This window comes from Panthera uncia (assembly GCF_023721935.1).
Source record: "Panthera uncia isolate 11264 chromosome C1 unlocalized genomic scaffold, Puncia_PCG_1.0 HiC_scaffold_3, whole genome shotgun sequence".
Taxonomy (NCBI): Eukaryota; Metazoa; Chordata; class Mammalia; order Carnivora; family Felidae; genus Panthera; species Panthera uncia.
In genome coordinates, this window is record NW_026057584.1 from 30,215,297 (window position 1) to 30,231,849 (window position 16,553).

Consider the following 16,553-nt stretch of genomic DNA (forward strand, 5'->3'; position numbering starts at 1 on the left):
AGCATCAACCTGTGGCTTGGAAAAGTCAGCCCTTAGCCCTCGCCCCCCTTCTCCCAACAATTTCTGAATTTCTATTTTTCTGTTAAAAAATATGGAGTAATTCAATATACCATAATTCCTCTCTAATGTTTACACGCATACTGTAGCTCAGGAACCAAATTCCACAAAAAGACCTTTTGCAAAAACAAAAACAAAACAAACAAACAAACAAAAAAAAAAAAGAAAAGAAAAAGAAAAGAAACAGAGAAAAGGGAGGAACCATCAAAGAAAGCTAAAATGAAACAAACCACTATCAACGGGAAAATTATACGAAACTGCTGAAAGTCTGCGGCAGGACTCTGACATTTCCCTTTGGATTGCCACTTGGATAGAGCCCCGTCCTCCTGCCCTCCACCAAAGCTAACTCTGCTGATCCCATGCTGTCTATTAACTCCCTGTGCATTCCACTGTGAGCTCTCCAACTATCTGAAACACGCCTCGGAAGATTCTCCGAGTCTCTTTCTCCTCTTCACACAACAAAAACAAGTTCATTACAATGTCAGAATCCTGTATTCAACTAACCCTGACCAAGAGCGTCCCCGCGCCCACACGATATACAAAAGCACATTCCTAAAAGCATATGCGTTAAATTATCATTTTTCAGTCACACAACTTCAGCATTTATTTTTGGCTTCCCGCCCATTCTGCTTTGCAGTCACTGTTTGGAGCCGTCCACTCCATCAGTGCGACCGCTCACACCGCAGTGGCCGGTGTGATGGCCTCGGCAGGTTGTGCCGTCCACCTACTGGGTGGGGGCTACATTGTGTGTCTCTGCCATTCCCCAAGTCCCTCCACTGGTCTTCCCTCATCTCATTTAATGAAGGTTTAATAGCGATCAGTAATGTACTGTAAATGGAGGCTGGCAAGCATTACATTCTAGCCAGAAACGCCAGGTGTCCCAAAATTTGTGGTTTGTTGGGAATGTCCTCACACTCAGTAAGGTGATGTTCTTTTGGGCTCTGCCAATTAGTGTTTTTATGTCACTCGGATGTGTTTACAAGATGAGAAAGGAGGTGACGCAGGGTGCCCAGGTGAAGACGCTGATCCGGAACCAGGAGGCCCTGTGATCTGAAGGAAGGGTTGAGGTGCCTTTGCCCATTCCTGCCTCTGTCACTGACCTGGGCTCACCCCATGGAGGATGGGATGTGCCATTTGATGGAGCCATGGTTATCACGCTTTCTCAATGGGCAGTGTGCAAAGACACAGCGAAATTCGGTCGAGGAGTGGTTAACTGCTGTGTTAACCTGACTGCCGTGCTCCACAGACCGAGTCAGCCAGACGACCGTCAGATCTTCACCTGACTGGACGGTGGAGTCACAGCTCAGTAGCAAAAGGCCAAGGATTCTAATGAGGCCAAGCGAGGGCTGGAAAGGGAGCCTTCTCAAAGCAGGGGTGGGGGGTCCTCCCTGGATGGACTCTTACCTCAGCTGATGACCACTGAGTTCCCACTTATAGGCTGTACCGCTTGTTCCAATATCTGAGTGTTTCCAGAGCGATTGTAAATGGCCTCTGACCTCACACACCTCCCTGACCTCTGACCATGGGACGCCCAGGTCCCTGCCCCAGCCACAGACCAGCGGGCTCTGACTGTTAGCACCGTGCCATCCCGGATGAACCATGACTCTGACCCCAATTCTCACCGTCCTCGAAGCTGCAGTTCTCCCCACACTCCGTGGCCTCTTCATCGATGGGATATGGAGTGGTGGTCTCTTCACTCTTCACAGTGGGTCCCAGTGTCTCTACTGTGGGCTTTGAGTCTGCGTAATGGCAAAGAAAGGGGAATGAACACTGTGTATGGCAGTCTGCATTGAAACCCAGCAAGAGGAAGATGCCCCAAACTAAGTTTCCTTTTTATGTATTTATTTTTATTTTTTGAGAGAGAGAGAGAGAGTGTGTGCGCATATGAACACGCTGGGGCAGGGCAGAGGGAGAGAAAGAGAAAGAGGGAGGGAGGGAGGGAGAGAGAGAGAGAGAGAGAGAGAGAGAGAGATCACCTTAAGCAGGCTCCACGCCCAGCGAGGAGGCCAATGTGGGGCTCCATCTCAAGACCCTGGGATCAGCCAAAATCAAAAGTCGAATGCCTAACCAACTGAGCCACCCAGGTGCCCCTAAGTGTGGGCTTATAGAGGAGGAAGAAAGGATAACTACTAACGATGGACACACACACACACACACACACACACACACACACCGCTCCGGAGTCACCTCTGTGAGCTATCAACAAATTAGGAGCATTGTCTGAGTTGAGCGAGAATGGTCCCAAGCTGCAGAAACAGCCACGACAGAGGCACGGACACAAATCCGTGCTCTTTACTCCACAGCAGAGGTCCTGGAGCTGGCATGAGAGGCCACGTGGGGCCATGGTGGACGTGGGTGAAGCTGACCCCAAGGCAGGCTAACCCGTGCTCTGGGTGCTCTGTCTACGACAGAAGCGTGGGTGATACGCACGTGCACGAAATGAACAGTGTCCCCCTAAATGAACGGTATCCCTCTAAAACAGTTTTGAGAAAATCCCGGTGTTTCATGAAATGAGCTTCCTGTGCACTGCCCCTCGGTGGCTCCTGACGTGCCTTCCTGCCGACTCACCCTGCTTTTACGTGGAAGGGATGTTCTCTTTTCAATCTTCTCTGACTCACACAGAACTTTTATGGAACCCAAGCTAACTGACTGATGCGGCCCACCTATAACAAGATAATCAGAAGCACAATAGCGAAGCCAAGAGCCAAGCCAGACAGCTGGGGAGGTGTAACTCCAGACATTGTTGTTCGTGTTTGCACGAAACTGAATGGAAAGGAATATGGACTCAAAGGGACTCATGCTCCACTTGGTGGAAGTAATTAGGCCTGTGCCTCTAGGTCAGGTCAGGGTGTGGCAAATTCAAATGCTTACTGAACGCAAACGGCTACTGTAAGCAAGACAGCTGACTGGGGGCCAGGAGAGTAGAGTGGGGGATAGAAGGTGGCAGAGGGGATCTCGCACGCCCAGTTTAAGGGCGGCCACCAGGACCGGCTCCAGCACCCTGAAGGCCTGAGGGGACGTGGCCCAATGCGGCCAGATCTTGCAAAAAAATTTTTTTTCCCACACGAAGCCAAAAATCCCCATGGGAGATCTCTAGACCTGTCAGTGTTGGCAACTTATCCAAAGTATTATAATAAGGAGCATGCAGCAGAGCTTGGCCGGGCCAAACCTGGCTGCAGGCAGTCAGTTCTGACCTGGGCTCTAGGTGATTCATTCACCCTTCCATTCACTTGTCTATTTGCTCCCGCCAGTCATTCATTCAGCAACTTACTTATGAAATGAACGAAACAATGAGTCAGGCCCTGGGTGGGGCCAGGAGGGGTTCTGGTAAGTGGCGCTCAAGTCTGTGTGTTGCGGGGTGGGGTCTTCATCCCAGAGCTGCCCTCCAACGCGACTCTCCGAATAAGCTCATGCATTGTTCTTCCCATTTCTATACATGTTCCTTTGCACTATTGTACGTGATTAGGCACCTTTGTCAGGCACACTTCAGGATACCATTTAATAAAGCCAGGAGCTGAAGGAAATCGCTAAATACGCTGAATAGCTTTTTCACGGTCGACTTCCCACCTTTCTGCTATTAAATACTACGCACATAACCTTTCATACTTCCCTTTGCCGTATCTGCCTCTTGCTCACAGTAAATAGCAAATAACCTCGAAGCGTCCTAATTTGTAAGCTCAGATTTGTCACTGTGTCACAAAATCTCAAACTCGATTGTAAAGCAAACTATGGGCAGCAAAGCAAGAAGTAATCATTTGAAACACAAACAAACAGGTGAACCCGCCCTGTCACATTATTTAGCTGCAGTGACTCAGGCCAGCCCTATTATTTTTCCTGCTATCCTTTCAGGGTAGGAATGAAGTGAACCAGGGATGAGTTGCTGAAGGAATGGGAAATTGAACAGCAGAAAAGCCACATGGCCTAGGAGAATACTTTCTGGGGGATGTTAGGAAGCTGGTTGGCACGGATAATGTCAAATCCAGGGGTACGGGGGGCTGATGAGGCGAGAGGGCAGGGCGTGTGAAGGAAAGTGAGAAGGCGGGGCCGTGTCTGCTGTGTTTTGCTGGGAGCTCAGAGGTAACTGCCCATCAAACTGCAATGCTCCCCTGCAATTGAAACCAGATGTCAGAGACTTCAAAGGGAAGGAGGCTGGGCGGAGGGTAAGAAGCCCCAACTCTGATGTTCCAAGGAATGGCCAGGCAGGACTTTGAAATGAGAAACCTGTTGCTGACCATCACCAGGGTAATTTGGGCCAGGTTGGGGTAGGGGGGGCAATAAGAGGAAAAGGACATTAGCAACTGTCCTGCCAGTCATAAAGCAGGGCCAGCCTGGGAGAGGCAGGGCACGGAAGGCCAGAGCATAGGAGGGAAGCGGGAGTCAGCCTCCAGCTACCTAAGCGACCTCTGGCAAGTAGCTTCCTTTCTCTGGGACTCAGTTTCCCCATCTGTGAGAGAGAGGTTGGCCTAGATCTGTGATTTTTGTTTTTTGATTTAAGGTGTGTGCCACACTCATTAGCAGGTTGTGGGATCAATGTGTCGGGTCATGGCCAGCATTTTTTGAACGTGAACTGTAATATTTCAGAGTACTCTCACATGGGGAAAATGAGCACTGATCTGGGAACCTTTCGTTCTGTTGTATTTACTCATTATAACAGGTTTGTTAGGTGCCAGGCAGCAGTCGAAGCAGCTTACATCCATTATTTTACTGAATCCTCATTACAACCCTGGAGGGTAGATACACTCTCATCATCCCCGTTTTTCAGCTGAGATAACCAAGATGCTGAGAGGCTAAGTAACTCGTCTGAGGTCATGCAGCCAGCGATCGGCAGAGACAGGGCTTCTACTTGGCACTCTGTGCTCAGGGCCCAGGCACTTAACAGTACGCTATAGCCCACATGCACACACTGTGTGAGTGTGTGTCTGCAAGTCAAGTGGATCGTGATACAAATTTTCAACCGTCGATCATGGTCGAAAATGTTTCAAAGCCCCTGGCCTACAAGCTCCTGGCTCCCCTGCAGCTCTAACCGTTTGATTTCGAAAAGGCCGTAAATGAAGCCAGCTTGTACCCCTGTTGGACGGCAGTTTTCAGCACCTGCAAGCAGACAGCTGACGTGCAGGCTGCAGCGAATTGGCCTTTTCCCTACGTGACGGGGAATAAAGTGTCTTCCCACTAAAATGTGTTCACTGGGGCTGCCTTCAATCCAAAGGTGAGAGAGGCTAATTTGGGCCTGATTTCCAGCCTGCGTGCCTCAATGGGGCTCCTCCTCTGTGCCATCGTGGCCAGCACACGGGCAGCACTTTGCTCCCTGGGAGCCAGAAGCACTTCTCCGACATGCCCTTATTAATCCTTCCCGCTACCCTGCTGGGTGAGCTGGCGACAGGTACGGCACAGACAGGAAAATGGAGATACCTGGGGCTCTGGTGGAGAGAGGGAGGGTGGCTCGGCCTGTGTGCTGCTCCTGCTGGCACTGGGTTCATGTGGCCCCCCTGAGCTCCTTCTGGAGGGCAGTGAGCCAGCTCTGGGTGAGATCTGCTGCCAGCTTTGCTACAGGAGGTGCCCGGAGGGAAGGTGGGCCTGACTCAGAAGAAAGGGGTGCTTTCCAGAAACCAGAAGCGTGGGCATGCTCGGTGGGCCTTATCCACATTAAGGAGAATTAGAGGACCCCCTGCCCCCGCCACCACCAGCCTGGGCCACTGAGGAGGGGGCGGGCAGGAATGAACAAGACTCCTGCTCCACACCGGGAAGAAGTCCTATTCCCGTCAGCTTCCCTGCAACAGGGTCCCTTCTGAGCAAATAAATGCCTTTTACAGATGTGGCTTCAAAATGAAAATGAAGTCTCTTAGCCACTGACATCTGGAAGCCAGATTCAGACATAAACCGATTACTTTATTATCATGAGGGGGTTTTTTTCTTCCCTAAATCAACAGCCACAGCCTTCTGGCCTGAAGAGTCAGGGTCTAATTGAATTTGGGTGGGTCGTGTGTGGTTACGATTTGTTTTTGAGAGACTTGGGCTGGAGAGCTGAAACGATCCTTCAAAAAAGACAAAGCACATCCCTTGAGAAACTGTCCCGAGCCCAGAGGCTGCGGTGCCCGTGGTCTGAGGCAGGGGAACACAGCAGGGCCTGGGGTGGGTCGGGTTCCGAGCTGACAGAGCTTCAGCAGGGAAGGCTGCCCCCTCTGCCCATCCGGGTCATGGTCTGAGCTCCTCCCAGGGCATCCCGGGAAGCCAGGCTCACGAGACCCCGTGGGCGAGAGCCCTGGAGTGGAAGGCGGGCCTTACCTGTCCAGTCGCAGCCCAGCACTTCCAGCCGCATCCCAATCCCTGCTGGAGACCACCGCTCAGGGTACACCCGCACGTACTGTGCAGGAACGGGGTCGAATCTTCGGATGTCCGGGGTGTCGTAGTGCATGTTCCCTTCAAACAGCTGCAGGGGAGACAGGCCACTCAGCCCTTCTTCTGTGGGACGCCCTCCCCTCTCCCCCTCTTCCTTCTCCCCTTCCTGCCCTTCTCCTCCATCCAGAAGGCAGCCTCATAGTTATCTCACTGGACATGACAACCCACAGGAGCTCCATTCTCAGACCGAGGTTTTGATTCAGTTGGAAGATGGCTAGGGTCCCAGAAACATGGAAAAGAGGGAGCAAACGCAAGTGGCAGTTGCCAGCTTCTGTCTTCTATCCTGGGACGGGAGACCAAGGGCTCGGGAAAGAATTAGACTCCGAATAAGCCTTAAGTTGGACTTGGCTGGAGAAGTGAGTTTGAGGCTGCTTTGCCCGTTGTCTTAGAAGTTCTTGTTGCAAAGCTACAAAGTCTAGATGTGAGACCCAGCTCACTGATAGCTCTCGGGTCACTGAGGTCGCTGAAGGTAAAGCCATCCTCTTCTCTAGGCTAATGACAACATCTTCTCATCACACATTTGATAGTCTGAGACTATGTTCCTTAGTTTTGTTCAGCAGAGCCAATTCTCTCACAACAAAGCTCACCTGAAGCCCAGGTACCTGAACTGAGGACAGTATGGCTGCCCCGGTCAAAGGAGGGTGGGGGACCCAAATGAGAGCACACGTGGAAGCCACCGATTTAGGGTGATGCCAGTGTGGAGACGTGCTAGGGGCTGTGGCACCTAGGGACGCTGCAGGGCTGCCTCACTTGCAGGATGCCCACAATTCCCAAAGGGGGGCACTGTCATCGGGAGGGCCAGGCCCTGACCCTGGCTAAGATCATCTCCTTTCCCAGGCTCCTACGATGGTCCAGAAGAGTCAGGGTCAGCTCTCCCGGGAAAACCCATGATCCAACTTCTGCTCTGCCCACTACAGGTTCTAGCTACCAACTCCTGAGCCTTTCCAGGCTTCCAAATTGTGAGCTGGGTGTTTACATCAGCGCTGCAGAGCCTCCAAACCAGCCCATGCCTCTGCATTAGGAATGGAAACATTTGCTGAGCAAAGGCAGCCAAACGGAGACACGTCATTCCCCCTTCCTTGGTAGGGGTCTGCTCTTCTGAGGAAAACGAGGGTAACTTGGCAGTTAGGATCAGAACGCCTGACTACCCCCAAGATTGACCCGGAGAAGGACAAAGGCACGATGTCTTTTCCCCTTGCTGGGGCTCCTCCATACCCCGTGTTGAGGGCTGACCTTCCTTCCCTGATGGTGGGAGGGGCAGGCTGCGTTGGCCTGGGTGAGTTTCTCCCGCCTCTCCCCAGCCTCAGTATGAGAGGTGGGAAGATCGAAGCAGAGTCAGGACTGGGAAAATACAAACGAGTGCAGTGACATTCAAAAACAACAACAACAAAACAGTTGTTTTTGGAAGTAATCCCTTCGTTTCTACAGTTTAGCCTCCAAAAGCTACATCCCGTTTGGACGTCTGGCCAATTCCAAGGAAAGTTCATGTGAAGGAGGGTATAAAGGGTATCACGCTTTACAGAAAGGCAGTGCTGAGTGGTGGGTAGGTGTCTGGGCTCCGGAGTCAGGCTGTGTCCGAACTGTGGCTCTCCACAGGTATACATCAAGCCTCAGCTTTGTCATCTCTAACACGGGAGCGGCAAAACAATCTCCCCCTCTAGAGATGTTGTAAGGATTAAACATGGCATTTAGCACAGTGTGTGGCACAGAGTAATGTATAAGTTAATGCTTGTTTTGTTAGAACACAGGGGTTTGGTGAAGACTATCTAGTTGGGCAGTCAGCACCTCCAAACTGAACTTCTCTGTCTGGGGTAAAGTTAGGGAATCTTCCAGAAACGACCTACCTTCGGCTGCTGGGTCCTGGGGTCCTGGATGTGTTCCCAGTCTCTGCCGTTTAGGCTGTAGGAGACTTTGAACTTGCGCACAAACGCCCTGGCTTCCACGGCAGTGATGCTGTCTCCTCCACGAGCCCCCTGGATGATGATGCCCTTCACCGTCTTGGGCACTCCCAGGTCCACCTGCAGCCACTCCTCGCCCGGCTGGGCCTGAGGGACCCGGGGGAACCAACCCGAGCGGCTGCTGACGAGGCGGGCGGCGCTGGGGCTCCAGAGGTACTCGCGGGTGGAGGAGGCTGAGATCTGAGAATCAGGGATGAGGCCCGAGAGCATCCCCAGCATGTTGGAGCAGGGGGCATCTGTGGAGGGGAGGAACATAACAGCTCGTGGCTGGCACCCTGCTTAACGGATACCACCTCCCGTTAATAGGGAGCTACAAAAGAACCCGACTATCAAACGCTGTCGGCCAGCACCGATTTCTTTGCGTTTCAAGCACGGTGGTTAAGAGCCCAGACTGGCAACCAGACTGCCTGGGTCCACGTTTGTTTTGTCGCTTGCTAGCAGTTTGACCTTGGGCAAATGATTGAACTGCTCTGTGCCTCAGTTTATCTAGGTCTAAAGGAGGGCTGGTGGCAGAACTTACCCCTCGGGGGTTGTTGTAAGGATTCCATAAGTTACTACATGAACGCTCATGGCACAGGGCCTGGCACATCTCAGCGCTCACACTGTTAGCCAAGGGCTCTCGAATCCTCACCAGTGACACCAGTCCCCACTGAGCCTCCCAGGGCAGTGAGCGCGGGGGGAGTTCAGCTGAGCCCGGAACTGCTTCCCGGGTGACTGCTTTCCCAACTGGATGGACACATACCTAGGGTCAGGTTCTTGCTTCCACTTGTTATCACCGCTCGTTACTACCTTGCATCCTTTGCACATGCTGTTCCTCCCACTCCAAATGCTGTTCCCCTCAGTCGTCATCAGGCTAACCTTTACTCACCCCCAAGCTTAAGTGTCCCGTCCTCAGAAAGGCCATCCCCAAATTTCTAATCAACAGTCAGGTCCCCTCGGCCACTGTTTCTCGGAGCACCCTGTTCTTTTCCTTCCTACACGCATCCTAGTTTATAACTATCCAGTGCTTGACGACGTTATTATCTATGTTGCCCACCAGCCTGAAAAAGTGTCATGATGTTAGAGACCCCATCTGCTTGTTCACTTTTCCTGTCCACTTTCACTCCCAGTGTGGGGCCTGGGGCACAGCAGACCTTCAAAACACACTCGTGCCGCCAATGACCGAGTGGCTAAAACACAGATAAATGGCGTGCGGCAAGGCAGGGTCTGCAGTCAGGGTGCATTAGATGCTCATAAACTGAGTTCCAGGTGAAAGCGGACCTTCGGGAAAGGTCACGTGGTGCAATCATGCTATGGGCAGAGGGCTGGAGGGGGGAGCAGAGCCCAGGGCACCATCAGCTCCCCAGCCTTACTGGGGCGCCCCCTCACCTGTGACCCGGCAGCCGAAGAGCTCCAGCCGCAGGGCAATGCCGGAGTGCCAGGTCTGGGGCCGGACCCTGACGAACCTGGTCAGGAGCGGCGTGTGCAGCTTGTTCAGAACCACCTCCGTGGCATCGTTGTTGGCTTGGAATACCTGCAGCGGAAGACGGGAAACCGCCGTTGAAGTCCCGGTTTGTAGGCTGGCCCCTCAACACAGTCCTTGAAGGCAGTGCAAAAGTTCCGTTGAACCTTATTTCCCTCCAGTTTAGAAAGAATCAGTGCGTTTGTTGTTTGGGGCTTTGTTAGAAGCCCCATGAAAAAAAAAAATCTAATGGCTCACACTGCTCTCACGTGAAAACAATAAATGGTCTTCCAAAAACTTTTAAAAGAAAGGAAAATTTTGCCTCTGGCCGAGAGCAAGCAGAGGGAAACACGTTTGCCTTGAAAAGGAAAACGCTTTCAGGAGCAGAGAGAGGGAGAGGCACAAAAAGTGGAATATTCTTTAAAAATGGAGCCGAAAGGTCATCTTTTAGGGCTGGCAGACCCCACCCACTAGCTCGAACTTGATGCTCCCCCCTCCGTCATGGTGCAGGCATATAGGAATATTCACAGGGTATTTTCACAAAGTGCTTCAACAGTTGTCTTGTTAGTTACTTTGAGGCCTCCCTGCTCCACGAGCGGGTGAGAGCATGGGGCCACCCACCATCTACCCCTAATGGCCCTGTGTCAATCAACACTTTTTTGGTTCTCTCTGGTCTTTGTTGTAGGGTCAGGGTTGCAGACAGTCTCTCAGAGTCCTGCTCTGGCTTCCTCTCCCTGTAATCCCCGCCCTGTAATGAAATCCATCCCTGTCCCCATCTGACCAATGCATCTCTTAGGGGAGGAAAGGCTTTTTGGGAGTAGCTTCTAAGCCAACATGGTAGGAGTAAGTCCTAGTTTACCAGATGGCCCAAATCAATAACTGCCATATGGACCTTATGCTTTTCTGTGCTCTCCATTAAAAAAAAAAAAAAAGTAGCTGGTGCAAGTATATATGAGTTTCTCTTGGTTTCTCTGGCTAAGGGTGGAGGGAGAGACCGACCAACCGTCACTTCTAAATCATACCTGTCATAGCTCTAACAATCAGGAGACTTTGCAAATCTACTCACGGCCAACTCTGCAACACGTAGCAATTTCTTCTGGGTCAAGGGACTAAATACTTCAGCTCATGATACCTATAGCATGCCAGGCATTTGGGCATGACAGGGCTGGGACAAGACGATGGGGAAACTGGGATGTTTGAATACCCCTGAGCCAGACGCTGTGTAAACACAATTACCTCTATAATGCCCCAGAAGGTAAGTATTATTATTTCTGCTTTATTGACGAGAAAATGGAGGCTCAGAGATGTCTGTCTGGATCCAAAGCCCCTGCCATGTTTTTAGGCTGTAGGCTTGTGGGTTCCTACGTTGACTGTCATCTCTTTTAATAAATTTGCAGCGTTTATGTTGGTGGCTAGGAGTCTTGGAGCCCTTAAGGTCTCCAAGCATGGGCTGAATGGAGGTGGAGTTGCTGTTCAGGGATGTGTGTTTATAATCCTGACATAGAAAGCTCTAGGTCACAGCAGTGGGCTGCATGGCAGCTTAGAGCTAATTAACAACGTGGTTCTTTCTTTCCCATGAACTGTAACTAGGAACTCTGCCATTTGGCAACCTTGAACCCTTCATATTTCCCACTTGCTGAGGTCAAAAGTTAGAGCCATTTAATAGCACAGCACTGATGGCGGGGGGGGGGGGGGGGGGGGGGGGAGAGTAAGAGACGCTACACCTTTTGCGACCAGATGAGGGGAGGTGGCTCATTTAAGACAGATGGACGAAAGGCGAGGAGGAAACAGGTTTTCACTGGCCTACCATATTCAGTTTAAACCTCTTGTTCCTGGTGCTAAGCCCACCGACCCAGGGGAGCTCCCCCCGACAGCCTGCCCAGCTTGCTGCTTCCCTTTCCTTGCTGGGGAGCCTCCTGCCCAGCCCTGAGGCCAAGTTCCTTCCTTTGCTGCCTTGCTAACTGCAGGGAGTAAGAGGCAGAACTGGTTGACCACTGGTCTCTCTCACAGGTTTGATTTGGCTGCTTCCTTTACAGTGATGGGGGACAAAGAGGGGCAAGAAAACAAAACAAGGGAAGAATGGCCAGGGAAACAGGAGGAAAGAGGCTTAAGGTCAGACACTTGGGGAAAGGCCGATGGGGAGAAGGGGAGAGAGGTACCAAGCCTCTGTGATCTTAATCTTGGAGAAGGATGACCGGAGGAGGGGACAGGGTGGAGGACGGCTCTGGCCTGGCCATGCCCACTCCATGGCTTCTTGGGTGCTTCTAAAGGACTCTGCAGCTCTGAGAAAGGAATGGAGGAACTGAATCCAAGAGAATGAGATGACTCAGTCCTCCTAGAATTCAGCATGAGGCAGAAGCTCTTGTTTGTTTGTTTGTTTTTGTTCTTTTGGCAAGGCAGGAGCAAATGCAGCACTTTGCTTATTTGGGGAGGGTGCTGGGAGCAGTGGGGGGCCACCACCAGCCTGCTCCCTGAGGACGGTGAAGGTGACTGTGTGTGGCCTCCATCCGGAGATGCTGAGGAGTTCATATGGGGGCGGGGGGAAGCTTGATTTGTCATGTGAATACAGAACTGGAGCGCTGAGTGGATTTGAACTTTAACACGGCTGCTAATCCACAACATATACACCACGCTGGTACCGTTTAGAAACACAGCACGTCTTATGTGTTTTTAATATCCAATTTTATCTTATCTGACCCCTTCATTTTTCAGCCTTGGCAGACAACAGTGCGAAACCTTTCCTTCCTCCCGCTCAGTAAGGAAATGACTGTGTCTTTGGACTGCCTTTGGGCGGCTGGCATGTGCGTGAGTGCGGCTGCACGTGGGCGTGGCCACGCGCACACGCGAGTGACCCAGTCTGGCGAGGGGGTTGGTCTTCCCCCAGAGGCACGAGGTCCCAGACTTTGGGTGAGCCCCCTGGATCTCCGCCTACGGTGGCCCCAGTCGGAGAGGGGACAAGCACGCGGTTTCTCTGCTGAGGCCACCTAGCTGACCGCTCCAACTCCGCGTCATTCTAATTCCGTTTTGCTCACTCTGCTCCTGCCCCTGCCTGGAGCCACATGAAGCCTCATTCAGTGTGGCCTCAAATTATCCTTCTTGGTTTCCTGTTTGCCCTTGACTTTGTGCTCAGATCTGCCCCTGCTCTCTGGACCCTTTGCTGAAGGAATCCCACCTTGTTTGATTAAACCTGTGATACACCTTTCATGCTGAGTGTGGTGGAGTGGGGAAAAAAAATCCTCAGACTTCACTGAGGCAGGAGCCAGGACAGACACTGAGCTGCCGATTAACTCGTAAGTGTGGGCAAATATCTCCACCTCCCCCAGGCCTCAACTTCCTCCTCTATTAAATGAGTTGATTTGTAAGGTCTTTGCTGGCCCCCAGATTCTAAGGCTTTCTGCATAAGAGTGTCCAACTAGAACTGCCCCAGCAATGTAACAGGGCATTTTAGTTGTCCATTGTCCCTTAGAGTCTGAGTGCTTTTGTAGACGAGTGCTGTGGGTTTTAATACGCTTCAAATAGTGCCCAAAACACACGGTGAGTGCCCCACTCAGAGGGAGAGTATACCTTGTTGATGTTTTCGCTCAATAACGGTTCAAATTATGAATAATGAAAAGTAATGAATAACAACACCTTAGTCCTTACATATTGTCTTGCACCCAAAGATACCAAAGTGCAATTTATGAAAATCCATTTTTAATGAAATATTAAGCAGTTTCTATTTCTCCTGACCCAATGGATTTACAAGGTCTCTATTTTTCTCCCTGCATCTTCCTATTTATAGCTGGTAAATGCTATCATATATTATACATCTTTATGACTTTCTCAATGCTTCTGTGGTTTCAGAATCACCCTTCATATGTTTTTTGATCAAATTCTCTGAGATGGATTCTTGGCATCTAGTCTAGGCGCTGCAAGGTAAGGGGTTGTGTGCATGGGAAATGATGCCAGGAAATTGGTTTTATTCCCTACTCCCTGCCGACTCACTGAATCACTATAGGCAAATCAATAATCCTTAGATACCTTGGTTTCTCCTTCAGGAAGATAAACTCAATAACAGGCTTGCAGGTGAACGCTAAAGTCTACCAGCCCTCCCTGCTGGCTCCAATGGCTGCACAACACCCAGGACAGATGTTACAGTGAAAGCTACATCACAAGTGACAAATGGGTCTCTGTTCAAAGGGGAGGGTTCAAGCTCTAACAGCCATTGACTCTCATGTCCCACTTCGAGGTCGTAACTTGACAGTAAGGTGTCCATAATGCTGAGAAGAATCAGTGGATCGTCAGTATATGGTACACACCCAGATAAGCATAAGACACCCAGATCATCAAACTGTGATAACATGATAACATCTGTTTTAAAAGCTGGATGTCACAGATGGTATACGTTTTTGTTAATTTTAAAAGAAAAACTGGGGCGCCTGGGTGGCTCAGTCGGTTGAGCGCCCGACTTCAGCTCTGGTCATGATCTCACTGTTGGTGAGTTCGAGCCCACATCGGGCTCTGTGCTGACAGATCAGAGCCCGGAGCCTGCTTCCAGTTCTGTGTCTCCCCCTCATGCTCTGTCTCTTTCTCTCAAAAATAAATAAACGTTAAAAAAAATTTAAGAAAAATAAAAGAAAAATGCTAATATGGTTGCTTTACCACCCCAAAAGAAAACCAGAAGTGTATTCAAGTAGGGATACACAATTAGTGTATCCCTAGTTTTTTTAAGAGGTAAGGATAGCATTGATTGATGTAATTATTAAATTGTGTGTGTGTGTGTGTGTGTGTGTGTGTGTGTGTTGAACACATAGATTTCTTCAAGTGCATCCCTATAAACCAAGTTTAAAAAGGAATTCAGGCACAAAGTGGTTTGGATAATCCATTTGGTGCTTCGCTGAATTCTGAACATAATCCAACACTTTCCAATTGATTCTTGAGACCTTTGGTTTACTTGCAGTAAGACAGAATCTGAGACCAGCAGCACCGCAAAGATTTTCTGATTTGCGCCTCTGGGGGGAGGGGGCACCTGCCAATTAACTTGGCTGCCACCCAGCATCCCAGCGTGGTTACTTTCTATACCCCACCCAGGAAAAGAAAATCAACATGTTTTGACCATGCCTACGAGCTCCTAAGGCGTGGAGTATACCAGTACGTGAAATGAAAGAAAATAATATATGTGATCTAATAGGAAACATCTAGCCGGAAGGCATCCCTGATGGTTTTGAGGTCATCTCTTCTCTGTTTTTCATCCCCTTTCTTGTTACAGCCACCGCTCCCCGCTGACCTGTCCGTAAGTCTTCTTTTAAGAGTATGCAGTGACTCTAGCAAAGCTGAGAACAAGTGAAGTGCTGGCCAGGTGGAGGCCTCTCTGGGCAGGGGTGTTTCCTGCCAGGCCCACATCCCTCGCCGTTGCCACCCTCATCTCTGCCATCAGCACTCAGGTGCCCGGGACAGCGTGGATGCTTCACGTCCATCGCAGGCTTTGAGCTTCTTGGCAGAGAGATACGGTGCAGGCTCGTGGTGTGAGCTGGCTGCTTAACCTTCCTCAAGCAGGCAGGCCCTATAGTTGACACGCGCGGGCTCTCGTCATGTGCACCGTCTCCCATCCGAGTAGGGCTTTGGTATTCAGTCTGCACACGCCTGTCTCTTCATTACCTATGGCATGACCTACAGTTTATTCCGATTTTGCTGTAAGTATCTGAACGTGGCCAGCTCCAGGGACTACAAAGAAAGCAGGCAATTTTTCAAAGGCAACACAGTGCTGGAGCCCTGAGGTAGAAATTGTGCAGGAGATGTTCTTCTTCTTCCCTTTTTTTTTAAAATAAATATTTCTCTCCGCTAATAAATGTTTCATTGCATCCAAAGTTCTCCTTTTCAATCTACTTGGCACGGACACTCAAGGAGGAGGAGAACAAAGCAGGCAGAAGGGAGAGGTGGCAGGAACGGAGGGCAGAAACTGGGGAAACCAGTGGCAGATTTTAAAAATTTCTCTCTGAAACAACTGAATGGACTCATCCTCACTGCAGAACCAAAGGCCTGTCTGCTCTCTCCCACCCTCTTCCCTGGCATCTTCTCTAAAACCAGCCACCGGGCCTACACATAAAAATAAATTGTTAATCAATGAACACCATCCTGTTTAGTTAATTTGTTGCACCAAACAGGCAAGGGGTGGGGGGCAGGGTAGGGGGGCTGTTGCACTCGGGGACAACGATGTTAAGGTAATGGACGCTTTTTTTTTTCCTTTTTGTAAATCATGGCCCTGACAATTCTCTCTTAAAACTCCTCCTTAAAGACTATAAAAAAATTTTTTTAAAGCTGCTTTCATTCTAGTGGATGTGGGAACTTAGCCAGACACAGAGTCAGAAGGGATGTGTCTCATATAGATGTGTATACATATACAGATATGAGAGAGAAGTGGGGGAGACTTTAAGGGAGGGGAAGAAGGGGGGCAGGGCAGAGAAAATTCCTTAACCACCAAATGCTCATTTATGACCATGATGCCCTCCTGTCTCCTGCTCCTTTACTTAGGGCTGTTTTTGTCATCAGGCAGCTCTGCTGATGCAAAGGAGAAGACAGAGGAGCAGGGACATGTCATGGGGTGGAGGGCGGGGGAGGCCGGTTTCTTCCTGAGGGTGAGGGTGGAGGTGGGTGGGACGTGTGCATCCCATCTGTGTGTGCCTTGTGGGTCCCCGTTAGATTTACTGCAGGATTATGTTACC

The 16,553-nt window shown here is 50.5% G+C and overlaps 1 protein-coding gene across 2 annotated transcripts in view; it reads right to left on the minus strand.

Moving 5' to 3' along the window:
- NRP2 (neuropilin 2) overlaps positions 1-16,553 on the minus strand; it is a 113,776-nt gene that overhangs the window by 44,894 nt on the left and 52,329 nt on the right. For both annotated transcript variants that reach the window (XM_049615081.1, XM_049615082.1), the window contains exons 8-11: positions 9,780-9,924; positions 8,298-8,647; positions 6,340-6,484; positions 1,680-1,796 (exon numbers count right to left, since the gene is read on the minus strand). In XM_049615081.1, the coding sequence (XP_049471038.1) occupies positions 1,680-1,796; positions 6,340-6,484; positions 8,298-8,647; positions 9,780-9,924 (757 nt within the window). The remainder of the gene's footprint in view (positions 1-1,679; positions 1,797-6,339; positions 6,485-8,297; positions 8,648-9,779; positions 9,925-16,553) is intronic.